This window comes from Ochotona princeps, chromosome 17 (assembly GCF_030435755.1).
Source record: "Ochotona princeps isolate mOchPri1 chromosome 17, mOchPri1.hap1, whole genome shotgun sequence".
Classification (NCBI taxonomy): domain Eukaryota; kingdom Metazoa; phylum Chordata; class Mammalia; order Lagomorpha; family Ochotonidae; genus Ochotona; species Ochotona princeps.
Genome location: NC_080848.1, coordinates 55,336,702 through 55,358,313, shown reverse-complemented (window position 1 = coordinate 55,358,313; position 21,612 = coordinate 55,336,702). Strand labels below are relative to the sequence as shown.

Sequence of the window (21,612 nt, the reverse complement as noted above, 5' to 3'; positions counted from 1 at the left end):
GAGGTGGTACAGGGTGAAATGACCCCATTTTACAGGCAGAAGCTCCAAGGCAGGGTAGGGGCCTGCAGAGCATGAGGGCCACATTCCAGGGATTCTGCTCCTGCTCTGGACTTTGGTTGCAGTCTCACAGTCTCCTGGGGTTCCCAGCCACAGCGGGTGTGGAAAGGGAGTAGAAAGGGGTGCCCAGAGACCTCATCTGCAGAAAGTTGGGACTGGAGCTGCAACTATGAGTCTCCTCAATGTGGGAAGGCACAGGAGTAGAGAATGTTCTAGAAGCAGCCCAAAGACTGTCCTGGGACTGGGCAGGGTGGGGACCCCAGAGGCCAAAGTGGCACCTCTGGGTCCCAGGGAAGACTGGTGTGGTGGCTGTGGAGATGGGGTCCCAGTCCCTCAGCTCCAGGAGGATCAGCGCTCCTGCCCCAGTGTCCTGTAGACCCAACTGCGACCACAGAGGCTGCTGGGGTTGGGAGCGAGAGGGCCAGGGGCAGGCTCCTCTCTAGCACCACGGAGTACACTTAAAGGGCTAGATCCAAGCTTTGGCCAGGGTCAAGGTCCATTTGAGGTCAAGCCTGTGGTTACAGGCGATGGCAGATAAGCCTCAGCTTAGTTGGCAGGGATTGGGCTTAGTGGAGGTGGGGCTGGTACTAAAACCACCCAGGCCAAGGTCACAGGGAGTTGAGAGGAGGGGAAGAGGGGGGAATTAGCATGCAGAGGATGATTAAACCCACTGCCAGGGCATTTTCTTATGTGAGCTCTTTGTGGCCTCTGGGTATCCTGCGGGGAAGGCCTGGCTACAGTGACAGAGTAGAGTGAAGCTCAGAGCCCAGCCATGGGACCCCTGACACAAGCGACTCCAAGAGGAAGAGGTTCAGAGGCGGCGGCTTCTTCTTCTTCTTCTTCTTCTTCTTCTTCTTCTTCTTCTTCTTCTTCTTCTTCTTCTTCTTTTCTCTCTCTCTCTCTCTCTCTCTCTCTCTCTCTCTCTCTCTGTGTTTGTGTGTGGCTGCCACCCATGGGGCAAGAGTCCAAGCGTCAGGAGTAGGGACAGGGAAGAGATGGGAGACGCAGGGAGAGATGAGAGATGGGTTGGGGGGAGAGTGACCTGGAGCAGGGACCCCAAGAGAGACAAGGAGCCCCATGAGAATGGAGGGAGGTCAGGGAGAGGATCCTGCACCCATAGGAGATGAGGTTCCTGGAGAAAGGAGAGAGCAAAGGAGCTCGAGCCAGCAGCCCAGAGAGGTGGACAGATGCGCCAGAGAGCAGCACAAGGGCCACGAGCGAGAGACCCCCTGAAAGGGATCCAGAGGCGGGGAGAGAATCGTGGTGCGAGTCTGTGATTGACAGAGGATACAGCCGGATCCCACAGTCCTCAGGAGGAAGGCTGGAGCTGCAGGAGGAAGGCTCGCCCCTGCAGAGCCCCCTGGCAGACCCTACAAGGCTCTGCTGGTCTCGCAAGTGCCCCTGGGAGAGGCCCTAAATCACTGTAGAAAACCGAGAGCCAGAGAGGGCTGTGCATCTGGCATGGCACCAGAGTGTTGGCTCTCTCTTCTCCCCTTTCCCCGAGCCCAGACCTGGGGCAGGGCTCTTTGCATCAGGAAGGCTGTGTCGCATGCTACACACAGATCTCTTAGGGATCCAGGCCCTGCCGAACAAAAGTTAGGGCAAACAGATGGAGAGCTGCATTCTTGGTAACTTAGACAGGAGATGTAGAACCCCAGGTGGGCTGCTGGTGGATCCTGACTGTCTGACTGTGCAACTGGAGTGGGATGTCCTGGGGACAGCACCCTAGGGGTGGGCCTTGGGACACAGTCCCACGTGGTGGCCATGGCTGGCTGCGTTCCCACTGCACGCTAGGCATTCTTGCAAGCAGCACCGTTCATCTCGTTCTATCCCCACAGCAACCCGTGACACAAAACAAGGCTGTTTTAGCATTTCACAGATGAGAAAACTGAGGCCTCACATGGATTGTACACCATCAGGTGGCAAGCTCCAGGACTGAAAACTGTCAACCCAGCACCAAGACTGAACTCTCTTAAACCACTTCGCACCATGCCTCCCCAAGAGTGAGGCCCTCCTTCTTTTTTATGCTCAACATCTTGGCTTGCGGAACTTCCTGTGGATGTACTGTAGTGTTTGTCCCCACGGCAGCTGGCTAGAACGAGTAACAAAATCTAAGTTGGTGTTGCCATGTAAGAGCTAAGGAAGCAGCCCGTGACAGTCAAGGGGCATGTATGTACAAAAAGCACATGGCTTGCAGGTGGCAGGTTCTGCCCCAGGGACCACTACACAGAGCTGCTCATAGGGGTGGAGCACTCCACAGAGGAAACCTGCCAGGCTCAAGAAAGTTACCTAGGCATGTGTGACACCTAGCTGGAGTGTCAGGCAGCCAACAGGGGGAGTTCTCGGTAGGCTCTCCAGGACTACTGAACTCTTCAAGTATTCAATGTGAGTTTGACTCCCAGGCCCACTACTGACCTTAGCCTTAAGCATGATCTACTGAGCTCACCCCATACCTCAGTTTCCTTGGCTACGAAATAGAAAAAATGGTAATCATACTTTTTGAGTACTATTCTAAAGTTAAGAGAGCTCATATTTGGAAAGCACTGTCTAACTGTCGCAGTGTGTAAGAGAAAGGAAAAGTGATCATTTAAGTCGGAAGGAGGTGCCTCGCCAGCAGTGGGGTCTGCAATGACTACAGCTGCACTGTAGATCAGAACTCTGGACAGCTCCCCAAGCAGCCGCTCCACTGCATCTGGTCCACTTGCTGGGCTAAGTTGTTTGGCTGCGCAGTGGGTCTCACTCCTCCGTTCTTCAAGATTCTCTTCCATATCCTTTGGTGTCTGTGCTGTGTGCAGGGTACGGGGGTGGGGGTGGGCATGAAGGAAGAATAACTCTTCTGATGTGTGCCAGGGTGGGGAAGGCAACTCTCCCCTACCCCTGCTCACCCCAATAGGTTTGTTCTGTAAGAACTGACCTGCCAGGTCCAGTGCGGTGGCTCAATGGCTAAATCCTCACTTTGCAAGCACTGGGATCCCATATGAGCAAAAGTTCGTGTCCTGGCTGCACCACTTTCCATCCAACTCCTGCTTGTGGCCTGGGAAAGCAGTCGAGGATGGTCCAAAGCCTTGGAACCCTGCATCAACATGGGCAACCCGGAGAAGGTTCCTGGCTCCTGGCTTTGGATCAGCTGAGCTCCGGCTGTTGCAGCCACTTGGGGAGTGAATCAGCGGATAGAAGCTCGTTCTTTCTGTCTCCCCTTCTCTCTGTAAATCTGGCTTTCCAATAAAAGTAAATAAATCTTCAAAAAATAACTGACTTCCTGTAGGATGAGGGGCTGTAGCAGATGTAGGCACTGGATGTGCAGGACCCAAGGGCTCGTGTTCAGGATGGCTGGGGACTAGCACTCCCTGATTTCTCTCAGGACATTCACTACTATGTTCAAATAAGGGGGCGAGGTTAGAGACGGGGTAACAGGGTGGAGTGGAAGAGAATGATGGCATTAAGAGGTCCCTGAAGTTGAGATGTGCACCAAAGGTTTCAGATAGCTTAGGGCATCCTTTGAATTCAGAAGCTTCACTGTGGATTGTTCCAGAAGGTTTCACCCTGGGACAACCCTGAAAGTTAGACATTCATAGTTCCATTTTACTGAGGGGGATGGGGGCTTAGAAATCCAACAGTGTGCCCCATTTCAGGCTGTTGGCCAGAGGCAAGGTTCTGCTCTTTCTCCATAAACTGCCTTTCATGAAATGCCACTCTCAGTGGAGACTTCTCACAGGCCTCCAGTATCTTCTTACATAGTCAGGGGTGGTATCCCAGTACCCAGTAAGGTACAACAACGATGCCTTCTCGCAGCACCTGATTCCTGGATGCCTCCAACCCGTCTTTAGCTACAGACAGTTTGAAAGGCTGCCGTCCACCCCTACTGGAGGAAGGGATAAACCCTTCCTGTGACCTAGCTCCCTGCAGGGCCGCCTTGCACACAGTCCTGCCTGCTGATGCCAGCTCTGATCCTTCCCACAGAGGAAATGGCCGAGGGCAAGAATGCCATCCTCCTCGGGATGAGCCAGTGGAACTCCAACGACCTGGTGGAGCAGATTGAGACCATGGGGAAGCTGGACGAGCACCAAGGTGAGACTCTGCTTCTCTTTTTGCCAGGGGCATGCACCCCACAGTGGGGCTGGTCGCTGTGGCTGAGACTGGGATCTCCTCTGCAGATTCCTCTCTCTGAACCCCTTTCCTCCAAGCCTGCCCAAGATCTGAGGGCCTTGGTAGGGTTTTATAAGGGCAGAGAAATCCTAGGATACATCAATGAAATTATCTTGTTCATGGAATGGCCACACCCAAAGCACAGGCAATTGAAGGCAACTGAAGCCCACGCTGTTTGGACTTTCTGGCCTGTGGGGTCAGACTATGTTGGGTGAAAACAGGCCTGTGATAGGGAGCAGGAGCCAAGGAGAGATGGACAGAAGTGGGGGTCAGAACCTGCCTTGGCTGCACTGTTGTACTTGGAGGGGTATGGCTGGGGATGGGTGGCTGCCGCGGTCTGAGCCCCACCTAAGCAATCCCTCTAAATGCAGCAGGGACTACAGGTAAGTGGTTCAGGCCTCTGTGTGACAGTCAAGACACAGAATCAGGCGAAGTTTCAGGTTGCTGGTCCAGAGGAGTGAGGCAGGACTTTTAGGAGGAGACACGCGATGACCAAGGAAGAGCTCCTGACAATGGAGCAGTGGAGCCAGGCTTTGAAAGGCACACACATGTGCACGTGTGTGTGTGTGAGCTCACATGTTAGGGAAACCGAGGCTTACAGAGTCTCTGACATTGGTGGAATGTGGTTGATGCCTCAGTGGGGTGGAGCTAGTTCTAGAGCTCCACCAAGGATGCAGGATGCTGCCCCTGCACCTGTTAGCTCAGGCCACTCCCCCACTCCCTTTTTTTTTCAGTTGTATTTATCTGTATTGTTTGCTGTCACAGAATTGCTGCTGCTGAGAAATGCATAGAGGAAAGAGATTTGTTTGGCCCATGATTCTGGAGAGGCTGGGTGGGGGAACCCCCCAGCAATGGTAGCATCGTAGGACTGGACGTGTGAGAGCAGCGAGTGGAGCACCTGCAAGAGCTCACTTGCGAGAACAGGGGCGTGGGGAGGAGCTGGGCTCGCTTGTTCATGACGATCCACTGTTGCAAGGGCTTATCCTCTCCCGTGAGAGCCCAGGATTTCCTTCTGTCATCAATCTTGTTCCACTTAGGGACCAAGCTTGCAGCTCAGGAACTGCTGGGGCCCACACCACACCCAAACCCTAGCACCTTCCTCTCCTGGCCTTTGCCATGCACAGTCAGTCTGGGCGGGCAGGGTCATCCTTAGGATCAAGTGTTTGGGGAATCTGGTTCCAGCCATGCCCAGGAGAGTGACAACCATGGTGGTGGCCACCTGGTTCCTAACATCTGTTCCTTTTTCTGATCTCCTTCTCTTGCCTTCTTGGTTCAGAACCCTCCCCAGGCCAAAGTACTAGTCTTGAAAATCAGGCAGGCCTGGAATGGAGTCCAGAGAACCTGGGCTTAGGGGAGTTACCATCTTGCCCAAGGTCATCCAAACTGGTGGCAGCTCCAGACCCAGGTCCCTCATTTCCCTCTTCTTGGGTCTCACCTCCCATATTTGACGGAGACTTGGCACAGTTCTGGGCACCCACAAACTCAAGTCCAAGAAACCTGTACTCCTAACAGGAAAGCTTCCTTGGTCACCACCACAGGTGCATCAGGTTCCCAAGGCCAGCCCAGAGACCACTTCACTGCCCTTACAACCATGTATTTTGGGCCCTTCTTTTTCTCTCTTCTTTAGAGACTGTTTATTTTGAATGGCAGAGTTAGAGAGAGAGAGAGAGAGAGAGAGAGAGAGAGAGCGCGCGCAAGCGCCACAGGGACATATAAAGAAAGAGATCTTCCATTCATCGGTTCCATTTCCACATAATTAAAACAGCCAGCACTGCAACAGGCTAAAGCCAGGAGCTTCAAGTGGCTGTCCCACATGGATGGCAGTCAGGGGCCCATGCACTTGAGCCATCCTCTGCTGCTTTTCCCAGGCCTTTAGCAGGGAGCTGGCTCAGAAGAGGCGCAGCCAAGACTTGAACTGATGCCCATAGGGGACACTGGCATGGCAGGTGGTGACTTTACCCTCTATACCACAATGCCAGCCCCTGCAGGTGCTTCTTTGCCCTTTCCTCTACAGCAGAAACCCCAGGAGGGTCTTCCCTGAGACAATATTTGGTATCCTTAAAAAGACAAACCCAGGTTTGCATCTACCACGTATCCACTCATCCACTTCCCAGGGAAGCCCTCCCCCTTGCGTTTGATGCGCCGGCCAGTCCCAGTTCTTCCACAGACATCTGAGCTACCTGCAGCAGGGCTCCCACATACGTCCCCAGCCAACCTCTCCCTGCCACAGCCCACTGCTAACCTCCACCTGCATGTCCTGCCAGCTGTAAACGGAGCTCGCCCTCTTCCCCCTCAGCCTTAGCCCTGCTGTGGATTTCGCCTTTCCTCTCTGACCGTTGACATCGCATGTTGTGTAGGCACTTCGGGATGGGTTGAACAGCTCCGGTTCTGGCGGCTGCTATTTCTGGTGTGCTTGTGCATGCGTGTCTTCGTGCACGAGTGTGTGTGCACGCTGCATGTGTTTATGCTCACACTCACATGGTATCTGTCCCTTTGTTTTCACTATTCATCGTGGACTCATCCTATCTTCCCTTCTTCTCTTTTTGGTGGAAGCCGTGCGTCTTGTGTTTCTTTCCACGGGGCGTGAGGGTTTCACTTGTCTAGATGATGTTATCGGTCACATCCACAGCTTAAGGATCCCATTCCCCACGGGTGGGATGAGCTTAGCCAGCACATCCACAGGCGGTGAGCCTGAGGGTTCTACTGACCCAGGTGTGACTTCTCTCTTTCTGGCTGTCTGCCAGTGGTTCCTTCGGCTCCCTGCAGGAGGCTTTGTGTTTAGTTCCCTTAGGGACAGCCTCACCCTGCGGAGGCTGTCTGCCACAGAGGGGGCTGTGTGTCGACACCTTCCCACCCGCAGGGTGACAGCTCCCAGCCTTCTGACCCAGGGACGGTGGGTGTGCCTGCCCCAGGCTTTGGCTTTCATCTGCAGCCTGCACTTCCCTCGTATTTCTAGAGGCTTGAGTGTTGCCCGTGCTGTATTTTAAGCTTGGTTGCATCTCACATTTTTGGTAACATGTTGCCCAGCACATGTACGTTTTCATGGAAGAGTCCATGAGCAGCAGCTCAAAGCAACTTGTTTATGATAAACGTTCTACAAGTGCTTGTCTGTGACTTATTTAGCGTTTCTATTGTAGTAACATAGACATAAAATGCACCATCAAAGCCATTCTGCTTTAAAAAGTTGCTTATCAGAAAGGTAGGAGAAGTGGGGGTAGGCAGGAAAGAGAAAGAGACCTTCTATTCTCTGGTTCATTCCCCCAGATGCCTAAAGATGCTATTTATAGGGCCCAGCACATTAGCCTAGTGGCTAAAGTCCTCACCTTGTATGCACCGGATCCCATATGGGCACTGGTTTGTGTCCCGGTTGCTCTACTTTCTATCCAGCTCCCTGCTTGTGGCCTGGGAAAGCAGTTGAGGACCGGCCCAAAGTCTTGGGACCCTGCACCTGCATGGGAGACCGGAAGAGGCTCCTGGCTACTGACTTTGGATGGCTCCAACCACTGAGACCACTTGGGGAGTGAGTCAGCAGACAAAAGATCTTTTCTTTCTGTCTCTTCTTCTCTCTGTTTATCTGACTTTCCAATAAAAATAACAAAAACATTTTTTTTTTAATGCTGTTTGTAGTCAGAACTGATCCAGGTCAAAGCCAGCAGATGGGAACTCAATTCACATTTGTCCATGTGAGTGGCACGGACCCCAGTGCTTAGACCATTCCCTCTGTCCCCTCCGGGGTACACACTGGTAGGAAGCTGGAATAGAGAGCAGAGCTGAGATGGGAGCTGCAGACTCCCTTCCAGGATGCAGGTTGTCCCCAACAGCATCTCAGGCACCACGCCCAGCACCTGCCCTGGAGCCGTCCCCGAGTGGGCAGCTCAGAGGCACAGGCACCTGTGCTCTGTGTGGCTGTTGCTGCCGTCCACCTTTACCTCCATCTCCAAAACCTTTTCCTCCCTGCCACCTCACCCCCAGGACTTTTCCACGCTAATGCCCAGTGTGCCTGACAATCCCCACTTCCCCTTTATGGCTACGGATTTGACTTCACCGGACTCCAAATGTTGGTGTGGTCCTTTGGTGTCAAGCTTTCTTCCTTGTGTATAAATGGGTCTGAGATTCATTCATGCTGTAGCACGAGTCCATACCACATTCTGTTTTACATCTGAGTATTTTGTCTCGTGCCATACTTTGTTGATCCAGTCCTCTGCTGATGGACATGTGAGTTGCCTTTTGTGGATAACTCTGCTTTGAACAAATGCCCACCTTGTTTCTTGAGAACATTTGAGAAACAAAACAAAACAAAACAAAACAAAACAAAAATCAATGATACAAACAAATAAAGTCCCCGTCTCCCTTCCTTTTCCGCTCTCACTGCCGAGGTTAGCTGCTCAGGGCGTCTCTCTGGAAACAGCGCACTTTGCGCCTGTATACTGCTGCCTCCCTTTCTTCCCATTTCACGGTTGGCCTTGGAGAGCTTTGCATGTGGGTCAACACTCCTGCAGCTTTTACTGTAGCATTTCTGGTTCAAAGGGCACCAAGACTCACATTACCATTCTGTTGTGATAGACACTTACATTCTCTGTTCTTAGAAGTCGGCTATGTGGATTAAATACGTACACACTTGGGCCCAGCGCAATGGCATAGTGGTTAAAATCCTTACCTTGCATGCGCTGGGATCTCATATGGGCACCAGTTCTAGTCCCGGTGGCCCTGCTCCCCATCCAGCTCCCTGCTTGTGGCCTGAGAAAGCAGTTGAGGACGGCCCAAAGCTTTGAGACCTTGCATCCGTGTGGGAGACCTGGAAGAGGTTCCTGGCTTCGGATTGGTGCAGCACCGGCCGTTGCGGCTCAGTTGGGGAGTGAATCATCGGATGGAGGATCTTCCTCTCTGTTTCTCCTCTGCTCTGTATATCTGCCTTTCCAATAAAAATAAATAAATCTTAAAAAAATATATGTACAACTGGAGGCCGGCATTGTGGTGCAGTGAGTTAAGCTGCCACCTGCAATGCCAGCATCACACATTAAAATGACGGTTTGAAACCTGGCTGCTTCACTTCCAATTCCAGCTCCCTGCCAATGTGCCTAAAAGGCAGCGGAGGCTGGACTAACCATGTGGGAGACCCAGCTGGGGTTACAAGTTCCTGGTTCAGTCTGGCCTGGCCCTGGACGTTGTGAACATTTGGAGAGTGAACCGGCAAGTAGACGATATCTCTCTCATACACATGCTTTCAAAAAAAAAATAAATTATTGACATATTTTAAGCATTGATAATTGCAACAGATTCTGCTAAATGGATCTCCTCAAAAGCTATGCGAATGTGGCTCCTTCACACCCACGGGGGATTGAATCACCCTGTGCCTCACAATGCTTGCTTAAGACATCAGGCCAAATCTACAATTGTACCTGATGGATGAGTGAGAATATTTTGACACTGTTTTGTCTTCATTTGATTTTTCAAGTGAAGTTGAATGTTCCCCCACCCGCCAAAATGTTTTTTTTTCCTTGAATACCATTTGAAGCATACCATTTGAACATCTTCTATTGGCTTATTTATCCTTTTAGTACTGGTGTTAAGAGATCTTTATATATACATTGCGGATATAATTTTCTTAAAAATCTGTGTTGTGATTGAAAGGTCGCTGCTTTACTGAATTCTTTTTCATTAGTTCAATGATTTGTCTACAGATTCCCTTAGGCTTTATAACTAGAGAGTTGTATTATTTATAATGTTATCATGTACATCTGTATTTTTTTCTTTTAGGTTGCATCACGTTAGGTGATAGAATGCTTTCACTGCCTTCCATTTTGTGGCTCACAGTGATTCTGCGCTAAGGCTCTGCCACATCGTGCTATCAGTGCTGAGTGGCAGGGGTGACCACAGGCTTTAAGCGGGATCTGTGATGCTGTATTGCAGAGTGACGACAGCAAGAGGGAGAGACAGAGACATCCTCCATCTGCTGGTTCGCTTCCAATGGCCAGGGCTGTGCCAGCCTGAGGCCAGGAACCCAGAGCTTCTTCCAGGTCTCCCCCATGGGTGACAGGGCCCCAAACACTTGGCCCATTTTCTGCTGCTTTTCCAGGCATATCAAAAGTGGAGTGGCTGGGACTCGAACTGATGCTCATGTGGGATGCTGGCGGATAAAGAGGAGGCTTTACATGTGGTGCCACAATGCCAGCACCCAAAAGAAACATAGATTTTAAATTTTATTGATTTAGGGCTCAGCGTGGTATCATAGCAGCTGAAGTGCTTGCCTTGCATGCTCCAGGATCCCATATAGGTGGCGGTTCATGTCCCAGCAGCCCTGCTTCCCATCCGGCTCCCTGCCTGTGGTCTGGGAAAGCAATCCAGAAAGGCCCAAATCCTTGAGACCTTCATCTGCGAGGGAGACCCGGAAGAAGTTCCTGGCTCCTGGCTTCAGATTGGCATAGCTCTGGCCATTGGGGCCACTTGGGGATGAATCAACGGATGGAAGATCTTCCTCTGTCTCTCCTTACCTCTATATATCTGACTTTCCAATAAAATAAACAAATCTTTAAAAAAATTCATCGATTCATTTAATAGAGAAAGAGGCAGAGAGAGAGAGAGCTGGAGCGAGTGATGGGGAGAAGGAGTAAGCTTCTCCCATCTGCTGGGCCAGGGCCAAAGTCCGGAACCTGAGATTCCATCTAGGTCTCCTACACGCATGGCTGGAATCCAGCTACTGGGCCATCACCTGCTGTCTGTAGGGTGTGCCTGAGCAGGAACCTGGGATCAGGAGCTGGAGGGAGGAGTCAAACCCAGCAGTTTTTACAATTGTCTGCCCCCAGCATGGAGGTGTTTTAGTGTTTTACCGAAGGAGACCTTTTCCCAAGGCATCTGCAAGCTGGATAAATACCTCTTTGGAAAGTGATGTCTTCTTCCTCACCCCCAATTGTTTACTCGTATCTACTCCACACCTCGTTCTTAATCAGTTTTTCTAAAAAGTATGATGCTCTTCTCAAAGACACAGATCTTATTTTTAGTAACCAATTCTATTTTTTTCCTGGTTAATTAACACAAATAAGTACTGTTTTTATTTCATTGTCTTCTGTTTTCATTGGGCGATGCTGTTTGTCCTTTTTCTGAATTCCGGGGAGAAGGGTTGCTGATGGTTCTGGTTTTGTGATTCACACGTGTGCGTGGAAGGGTCGGTTCTCATGAGGTAGCCACGTGCTCCTGGTTGGGGTCACATTCGCAAGAGTAGGATTTCTTGATGATCTTTTTCTTTCTTATTTTTTTAGAAGATTTATTTATTTTTATTGGAAAGGCAGATATACAGAGAGAAGGAGATACAGACCTTCTATCTGCAGGTTCACTCCACAAGTCTGCAATGGCTGGAGCTGAGCTGATCCAAAGCCAGGGGCTTCTTCTGGATCTCCGCATTGGTGCAGGGTCCCAACGCTTTGGGCCGTCCTCTACTGCTTTCTCAGGCCACAGGCAGGGAGCTGGACGGGAAGTGGAGCAGCTGGGACATGAACCAGTATCCGTATGGGATCCCAGCGCATGCAAGGCAAGGATTTAGGCACTAGACTATTGCGGCCAGCCCAGTGATCTTTTTCTTAAAGGGACCTCCCATGCTGAATAAATTTCAGGTGTATGCCTCCCTGCCACACCATGCAAGACCCCGATCGTCATTCTGGCTGCATCCCACAGGACTTGCATAAATAACCCTCTCACCATCAGTCATTGTAAACCTACATTTTCTACCTCTTTTCCTAAAGTGTTACTTGGAACAGTTTATAAAGCTATGGGTGAACAGATTATTTTTCTTGTTGATTTGCAATTTTATTTCATTTGTGATTAATACATTTGATAAGTGCTGTCCTTTTGGAATCCTTACTTAACACAGTTGTATGTGTGTGTATGTGAGAGAGAGAATATTCCAAATGAATCTAAAAACATATATGTCATCTCTAGAAGTTGGGTGCCAAGTTCTCTATTCAACAAATGTATCAGCGCAGTTTTCTCCTTTCATTTTTTTCTTTCTTATTGACACACTGACATTTCTTATACACTCCTCCTCTGTATCTGTAATTCACGTTTGAAGACATATTTCCTTGCAGCATCTGGATTCAGTCAGCATATCTTGTTGCTGAATAGGCAAGGACGTCTGCTAGCTGCTGCTTTTCTCTAAGATTTTTACCCGCTTTTATTTCCTTGAAAGGGGAGGAGAGCGAGAGCGAAAGAGAGAGGAGCTATTTTTTTTTGGTTGCTGTTTGCTTATTGTTCAAGAGCCCGTGGCAGCTGTGGCTGGGCCAGGCCGAAGCCAGGAGCCAGGAACTCAGTCCAGGTCTCCCATGTGGGTGGTAGAAACCCAAGTACATGCGCCACCACCTGCTGCCACCAGTGTGAGTGGAGAAAGTTGGATGAGAAGTACAGCCGGGACTCAAACCCAGATCTTCTTGTGTGGGATGTGGGCGTCCCAAGTGCCACCCTAACCTCCGTGCCGAACACCCAGCCCTGCTTCGGTGTTACTTCCTTCTCTCACAGTTACCTGGTCCCTGCTAGTTGGTACAAATTGTTGCCAGTTCCTTTACCAACTGAAAACGACATTTTTTGGTTTCTTTTTGCACAGACTTCTCCCTGTGCCCTTCCTCTTTTTTCCTTCCTTCCCATTCTCATTTCTCTTCAGATAAGTTTATTTAAGTATGATTTACATCCAGGAAAACTGTATTAGCTGCATTAACTAATACGTGCTGTATCAGCTCTCCCTGTTACTTCCTGAATTCCATCATTCCCTCTGGCAGGTCTTCCCTCTTTCTCCTGGGCTAGCTCCTGATCTGCTCCGTAGGCAGGGCTGGTGGATAGGAACTTGCCAATTCCTTGCCTTTCTAAAGGAGTCTTTGTTTTGCCTTCTCGTCTGAATGCGCCTTTGTCCGTGGCTTATGTTCCCCACTATCTTTGAAGACGCTCCTCCATGGCTTCCTTGAAGTCAGAGACACCTGATGTCAGTTTTGAGTCTGGTCCCTTTGTGGGTAACCTGTTGGTTCTTCTTCCAGAAGCTTTATGTTTTGAAGTCTTTAGCGTTTGAAGGCCAAAGATCACAAGCTGTTTTCTGGGTGAGATGTTTTGTTGCTGGCGGAGCCTGCGCCTGCTGGTACCCGTTCACCGCTGTGAAGTCTACCTTGCTTTGTCCCTTCAAGCGGTTCTCTCTCCATCCTGTCTTCCGGAGCCAGCAGATGCTCAGCAGAGGCTGTGGCTTCTCTGACTTTTGCTCATCAGGTGCTCTTTGTTCTCATTCTTGATCCTCTTAGGAGGCCCTGAGGGTCTGTTCACGGAAGTGTCACCAAATAACCAGGCCCAGACAGCAGGTACACAGGGGAGACTTCTCCCTGCGACAGGAACGCAGGGAGCGCCCTAAAGAATCTGCCTCCCCAAGAAGCTGTTGGTGAAAATTCTTACAGAGAGGGTCGAGGGGGTGTCTGAGATGCAGAGGAAGGGGGCCCTCCCTGAGTACAGTATGCATCTTTATACAGTGTGCGTAAACATCTGGCTCCAGCTGGTTTCTCGCAGCTTGGACTCATTCCTTGTTGATCGCAGTCTGGCTACCCTGGAGTACAAGGTTGCAAGATGATCCGTCCAGCAACACAGGAACATGCTCTGAAAGCAAACTCGGGGAGCTCACTGGTTCAGAATCTCATCCCTGGCATGCTGCAAGGCGGGCTTCAAAAAGTCCCTGGGAGGTTTGCATAAAATTTTAATTTTATTTTTCCAGGAGTTAAAAAGAAGTATCTACTTATGTGAAAGGCAGAAAGAGAGAGAGAGAGAGAGAGAATCCTCTAGCCTCTGGCTCTCCAAATGGCCGCAGCAGCCGAGGCTGGACCTGAACTCAGGGGCATGGAAGGCAGGACTCAGGAATTCCATCTGGATCTCCTCTGAGGGAGGCAGGGGCCATCATCATCTGCTTCCTGGGTGCGTTAGCAGGGAGTTGGTTTGGAAATAGAGCAGTGGGAACTTGAACTGATGCTCCAATAGGGGATGAGGGTGTCCCACCCCGAGGTTGAGCCCACTGCACCCCAGTGCCCGTCCCTTCCATGAATGTTTTGATTTCCGCTCCTGATCTTTGGCTCTGACCAGATGCTCAGCCCCTTTCCTTTCATGAGCTGTTCCCATTGCACTGGAGCTTCAGTGTGTTTTCTTTACAGTTCTCCACATCCACAGGCTCTGATTTCCACGTGACACCTGACACTGTCTCATGGAGGCCCTGGGCCTATTCTGTTTTTTAAAAGTCTCCTTCACTTTCAGTCTCCTGGTGAGAGATGAGTGGAAACAGACACACATTGCTCAGAGAACATGAATGAGATTAGGACACAGGGTGCAGCCATCTCGATTTTGAAGGTGGCACTTATTGAAGGTGGCATGTAGCTGCTGTGACCAGTTGCCCAGTTTTTTACAAAAGGGAGTTCTAATTCACATGCCCTAAAAACTTACCCTGGTAAAGTGTGCATATCATTGGTTTCAATGTGTTCATATTGTGACAAAACCATCACTGTTATCTGGTTCCAGAACATTCTTTTTTAAAATTTTTAAATCACTTCAAAAGGAAACCCCATCCCTGGTACCGGTCACTCCCTGTTCTGGAAATTCTTGTCAATGGAATCAAGCAGTACACGGCTTTTTGTGTCTGATTGGTTTCCCTTTGCATAATGGTTTTGAGATTCATCCATATGCTAGTGTGAGTCGTGTGTCACTGCTCTTGGTGGCTGCGTGATACGATTGTGTGAATGGACACGCTGCGTCTTGTACATCAATCACCCGCTGATGGACATCTGCGTGGCTTGCACCCTTTGGCTGTAATGGGTGCTGCTAGCAGTAAGTGTTCAGACAAGCTTTTGGTGGACGTGTTTTCAGTTCTCTTGGGTGTGGAGCTACTGTATCTTATGGTAATTCTCGTCAACTTTTTGAGAAACTGTCCAATTCTTTCCCCAAGTAGCTGTATTCTCTGGCCACTCCCACCACGAAGGTGAGTGGGACCAGTTTCTTCACATCCTCACCAGCACCTACTGCCTCCTGCCTTGGTGGTTATTGCCATTCTACTAATGGATCATGTTCTAATGAATTGTGATTTTATTTTTTATTTCCCTAGTGATCAATGCTCTTAAGCACCTTTTTCTAGGTTTATTGGACATTTACCTTCTTTGGAGAAATGTCTATTCAGATTTTTAAAAAATTATTATTAAAAAGGCAGAGTTACAGGGAGAGAACGAGAGAGGACACACACACACACACACACAGATCTTTCATCCATTGGTTTACTCCCCAAATGACCTCAACGGCTGCCTGGGCTGGTCTGAAGCCAGGAGCCTGGAGCTCCCCCTGGGTTTTCCACATGAGTACAGGAGTCCAAGGACTTCAGTGATCCTCCACTGCTTTCCCAGACACATTAGCAGAAATCTGGATGGGAAGTGGAGCAGCCGGGAGTCAAACCAGCACCCATATGGAATGCTAGCGTTGCAGTGGAGGTTTAACCTACTACACCACAACATCAGCCCCCATTCAAATTCTTTGCCTTCTTAAGATTGTGTTAGTGCCTGTTTAAATAGTGAGTTGTCAGTTTGTTATGACGTGAACAGGTCTTTATAAACAATGTGATTTACAAGTACTTTCTCCATTTTGTGGGTTGTTCCTACACTGTTTTGATGATGTTTTTGGCAGCACACAATTTTTAAATTGTTGATGAAGTCCAGTTTATCTACTTAGAAAAATTATTTGTGCTTTTAGACACACTGCTGAATCCAACATCATGAAGATTTATCTCAGTGTCTTCTAGGTTTTTTTTGTTTGTTTGTTTTCACCTTTATATTTAGTTCTTTGATACATTTAGAGCTTATTTTATGCTTGGTGTGAAGTAGAAGTTCAACTTCATCTTTTTGTGTGTGGGTGGCCATTGAGCCCAACACCAATCTTTGGAAAGTCTGTTCTTTCCTCCGCTGGATTTTCAACAATCAGCAGATCACAGATATACGAGTTTGTTTGTGGACATTCAGTTCTGTCCCACTCATCTATCTGTGCCCATCTACCACAAAGTCCTGACTACTGGACACTTGAAGTCGGTTTGAAATGAGAAGGGAGTCCGCCAAAGTTGTCCTTGTGCAAGGTGGCTTGGACTGGTCTGCAGTCCTGGCAGTTCTGTGATTTGAGGTCAGCTAGAAAGCCAGCTGAGAGTTTGACTGGGATTGTATTGACTCAATAGGTTGATTTGCAGAGTGTCTCCATATTCGCCGCATTATTAGAGCCAATCTACAAATATGAGATGACTACACATGCTTTAAATAGTTAATTTCTTTCGAAGATGTTTTGTAGTTTTCAGTGTGCGAGTCGCGCACTTGTTTTGTGAAATGTAGTCCTTGGGGTGGGCGTGGTGGTAACAGTGAGTTGAGGCCCTGCTTAGAAAGCTCACATCCCGGATTCAAGTGCCCGGGATCCAGTCCCAGCTCCCTGCCAGTGCGCCTGGAAAGCAGTGGGTCTTAGCCCCTGCTGCCCACGTGGGAGAGCTAGGGGATTCCAGGTTCTTGCCTTGCCCTGGGTCAGCCTAGCTGTTGTGAGCACTGGACAATGAACGGCAGATGGGAGGGAGATCTTTGTGTGTTTATCTGTCTTTGCCTCACAAATACATAACACTTAAAAGTCATTCCTCAGTTACTCTTTTTGAGTCTATTATAGCTGGAACTATTTTCCTAATTTCATTTTCAGGCTACTTATGATGGTTTTGTGGAAATTCAGCTGATCTTTCTATATTGATCTTGTATTCTGAAATGTTGTTGAGTTCATTTATTTTTATTCTTTTTGGGGGGAGATTCTTGCAGAGCTTTCTATGCGTAAGATCATAGTGTCTCCAGATGGTCATGGTTTTACTTCTTCCTTCCCCACTGGACACCTTTTATTTCTCTGCGCCACCTACTTTCCCCAACCCTCCCAAACAACGCTGGATGACGTCTTGGTCTGCTCCGAACTCAAGGTCCAAGTCCTCAATTCCTCACCAATGAATATGCTGTTAGCAGCTGAGTTTCCTGTAGTTGTCCTATGTCTGGTCTTATTCCTAGTTTGTTGGAGTGCTTTTGTTTTATTGCTTTATTTTATTCAGGAAAAGGTGTGGTTTTTTTTTTTTTCCCAAATGCTTTTTCTGTGTATTTTTTGAGATGCTTATGTGGTTTTCCTTTATTTGACTAGTCTGATTCCTTTTAATAAACCGAATAACCTTGCATTCCTGGGATACATTCCTTTTGGTCCTTGGCACTGTGTCGTCGATCTTTTATACTCTTCCAGAACAATTTGTGCTGAGGGTCTATGAGCTGTCACCCGAGGAGCAATTTTCAGTCATGCTTGTTCTTGGCCTTCAAGCAAACTTCGTGCAACAAGGCCACGCTCTTGTTGACAGGGGCTGCCTAGACACCCATGGTCGATCCCCTGCCTTCAGCTTTCCAAATAGCCACATCTCCCTGTTCTTCCCCCGCACCTCTCACCTGGGAACTTGTAAAAATGGGAGTGGCAGAACCCATTGAATCTGCTGACCTCTGAGGAGCTGCATTCACCAGGCCTCTACGTGACTCCAAAGCACTTTCACATTACAGAATCGGGAATGAGTGTGACGCTCACTCGGTCCCAAGGAGGCACGTGTCCATTGCCTGCGCACTTGGTCCCAGGGAGGCACGTGTCTGTTGCCTTGTGCACTTGGTCCCAGGGAGACACGTGTCCGTTGCCTTGTGTTCTCTGCCTCCTGTCGCTGAGTTTGCCGCCTGTCTCCCACAGTGCTGGCTCCCCTCCAGTATTTGGTGATGTTTGGACGTGTGCTCCACTTTGTATGGACAGCTCCCTGTTAGCCTATTGCTGAGCAATGCGATCTGCTGTGTGCACCTGCTGCTATCTAATTATGGGGGAAGGTAGCAAACAACGCTGGGGAAGTTGATCCAGTAGCTTCTAGCTTACGTCTCTTGGGTTATTTTCAGCCTCCCCACCCCATAGTGTCCTATTCCTCTGAGAGTCTGTCCCCACACTTGGGGACAGATGTCTTTGCTTGGTACAAGCAAGGGTCAGGAGAGGACTAAAGCCCCTGGCTCCTGTACTAGGGAAGCCCTGATAGCCACAGAAGCTTCCTTTGCACGTGTATCTCCCCCCGTGACCTGCCGGTCCTTCTGAACTGCCTGTACTCTGGCCACACCCTCCCTTCCCATCACTCAGCCCCTTGCTTCCTCTCCCCTTGGCAGGCTTTTGGGTCATTTGGCCTTGGTAGATTCCACAAGTCTGCCCTTGAAAAGAAAGGTTGCATCTACTCGCTGCCATCCTGAGAGCCTTCATTCTAAGCCACAAATCCTTGCCTTTTCGTGTTGCCCTGGGTCCTGCAAGTTATGTAGGCAATTCAGCCTCTTTCCATCAGCTCTCTCTGCTTTCTACTCTAACGGAGTGTTGCCCATGCTCCCTCACGTCCCTTTTCTCCCTGCCCCGTCTGACCCCCATCCCCACTCAGTTTTGTTCTGCTAAAGGTGCTCCTTATTTTACATGGCTCCTGAAGACTCATTTTGATAAAAATGATCCATGCTGTTCGCTAGTGCTGCGGGGGGAGGGGCGGTGATCTTCATGCAATCCCACTGGGGCAGCTCAGGTGGGTAAGCTGCCACTTGCAGTGTTGTCCTCTCGCATTGACCTGGTGATTGGAGTCCTGGCTGCTCTGTTTCCAATCCAACTTCCTGCCAGTATGCCTGGGAAGTGGTAGATGTTGGCTCAGGTGCTTGAGTCTCTGCCACCCACATGAGACCAGGATGGGGTTCCAGGCTCCTGGCTTTGGCCTGGTGTAACCCCAGCCGTCATGACCATTTTGGGGGAGTGACTCAGCAGATAGAAGCTATCCTCCCCTCTCTTTCTCCCTCTTGCTGTCACTCTGCCCTTCAAATGAACAAACAAATCTCTAAAAACAAAATGCTGGCTATGTAGCCCACCATGAGACTTCTGAAGTGACAGTGTGCTCAGATCACTGCTCAACCCTGTCACCATCCAAGGTAGTTTCTGAAGGTCATGACTTCTGGGCCACGGCTCCTGCTCATCCATTCCTCTGTATTTTAGCCAAATGGCTACGGCAGGGCAGGGGGCAATGGCACTTGCCGAGCCTCCCTGGGGCTCCCTGCTATTGTCCTGCTCCTTGCTGAGTTGCTCCACAGTCCCATGAGTCTGTGCAGTTCTCCAGGAAAGCCCCCCTTTTACCCCAGGCTCTTTCCCTCATGCCCAGTGCGGCTAAGTGGCTCCATGCCCACCACACCCTGTCCAGGTCACAGCTGAGCCTCTCTGGACAAGTGAGTTTGTTCCCTTTCTGTGCCCGTGGCTGATACTTGCTTCATGTCTGCAGGAGACAGACACATGAGCAACTCAGAGTAGGGGTTGGGTGCTGATGGTGAGATGATGGCCCTGATGAGTGGGGGACTCTCGTGCAGAGGCACCGCAGGGGATGTGGCCCAGGAGCTGAGACACCAGGGGTTAAAGAGGACAGGCCACGCAGGGAATGACACATAAAGGCATGGAGGCAGGGACAAGAAGACAGGGAGATTCAGGGTGCCACGTGCAGCTCACCTGTCCTGAGGTTAACATGGGAGGTGGGGGTGACACTGGGCTGGAGATGGAAAAGGGTGAGAAGGTGTCCAAGAATGGGTAGGGGTGGGGAGGTTGCAGATGAAGGCCTTGAATGCCAGACTGAATGCGGCCTTTGGGATCCATGGGAGGATTTCAGGCAGGGAATGAAGGACTGCTGTTTAGTAAGATCATTCAGGAAGCCAGTGTGGAGGACAGCGAAAGGGGCCAGGGAATGAGCAGTGGGGCCAAGGTCGGGCTGTGGGTTTTCAGGGGCTCTGACAGAGGCAGTGCCCTTGATCCTGACCTGACGTGCAAAAGGGTGCTGCATTTGGTGCCCGTTCCTCTGCTCGGGGCTGCGGGCAGCTCTCGCCTCAGTCTTGCTTCACGAGCTGCCCAAGGCCTGGTGAGGGTGCCCAAGGCCTTGGAAGTGGACAGCCCGCAGGCCAGACCCGGCTCTTGCTGCCCCCGAGACTGTCCCTGGAGGTTTCCCAATGCTTTCTTTTCCCTAAGACTCTGTCCAACCATCCATCTGGGGTCCCTGCCTCCCCCATGTCGTCATCCCCTCCCTCCCCATGTCACCTCCTCCCATTAGTGTCCCAGGCGTCCATCAAAGGTGATGTCTCATCCCCAGCCATCTATTTTGCTTTCTTGGGCTTGCAGTTTGTCAGGAGGGAATTGGGAGGAGGCGGTGCAAAAACCACTTAGGAAACCACTAGCATTCTTGCCAGGACTTTCTTGGAGGAGATGCGGCAGCTCAGGCTCCCAGGGCCGTGTAGAGCCGGCCCCCAGCCCGGGGTGTGGCTACCAGGAATTGCTGCTGCTGACACTCAACTCTCTTGGTGCAGGCCAGGCTGCTCACAGGTGCTCCTGGCAGCCTCTGTGCTTGAAGCAAGCTCTAGCTGCCGTAAGACTGTTGGGAGGACCCAGGGGCCCTGCCAAGCTGCGGGCCAAGTGGTGTCTCATTTAGGTGGCAGCTGAACCAGCTGCACATCTGGTTAATCGCCTCCGTCCTGGGAGCCTGCTAATCAGGAAGCCGGGGTTCAGGGCCGACTCCTCGCCCCACTGGCGGCTGCTTTGAAGAAAGATGGAACTGGGCTGGCAGAGCAGCTTTCTGCGGTCCCAGACACACAGATGCCTCCTCACACAGCAGGCCTGTTCTTGCCCACGATTGGTGGGCTCAGCAGTGCCTCCCTACCCTGCACCCGGGACCCCTCTCTAGAAACAGGGTGTTTGTCAGAGGGACCAGGTGGGAGCATGCTAGGCCAAAGCACAGAGCATCTGCATGCCCAGGTGCGGCCTTCACATCCAAGTCCCCGCTTCCTGGCAGGTTGGAGGAGTCCCTGAGCTTGGCTTTGACCTCCACTGTTGTTCTCCCGTCTCGTATGGAACACCTGTCTCCCCCCAACACCCCACCCCTTTTTCCTACCTGTGCTCCCGCTCCCTCCCCTCCCACCAGCAGCCTAGCACGCACCTCCTTGCCCACTTTCCTCCTGGGCATCCTCGCCTACAGAAATCCTGCCAAGGCTAACAGTCCTGTTTATACTCTGGCAATGATAGGACCAAATGGGATCCGTGTCTCCTCCCCAGTGCGGGTGAGCAGCTACTCCAGGCATGGCGACAGAACACGGAGGGGATGACTCAGACCTGGCCCGGCCCTTGGCTCATCCCTTCCTGCCCTCGGAGCCTGGCAACGAGGCCATGCCCGAAAAAGGCAGGAGGCACTTGCACTGTAGTTGGGGCTTGTGATTAGTGCTTCATGGGTTCCTGGCTTTGGGGTTTATGTTTCTTAATGGGCAATAATTTTATGTTCAAGCCCATATTATATATACATATACA

At 50.5% G+C, this 21,612-nt stretch overlaps 1 protein-coding gene across 3 annotated transcripts in view; it reads left to right on the top strand.

Moving 5' to 3' along the window:
- Positions 1-21,612, top strand: part of PITPNM3 (PITPNM family member 3) — a 101,899-nt gene that overhangs the window by 44,825 nt on the left and 35,462 nt on the right. For all 3 annotated transcript variants that reach the window (XM_058676608.1, XM_004594871.2, XM_058676607.1), the window contains exon 3: positions 4,018-4,125. In XM_058676608.1, the coding sequence (XP_058532591.1) occupies positions 4,023-4,125 (103 nt within the window). In that variant the 5' untranslated portion in view covers positions 4,018-4,022. The remainder of the gene's footprint in view (positions 1-4,017; positions 4,126-21,612) is intronic.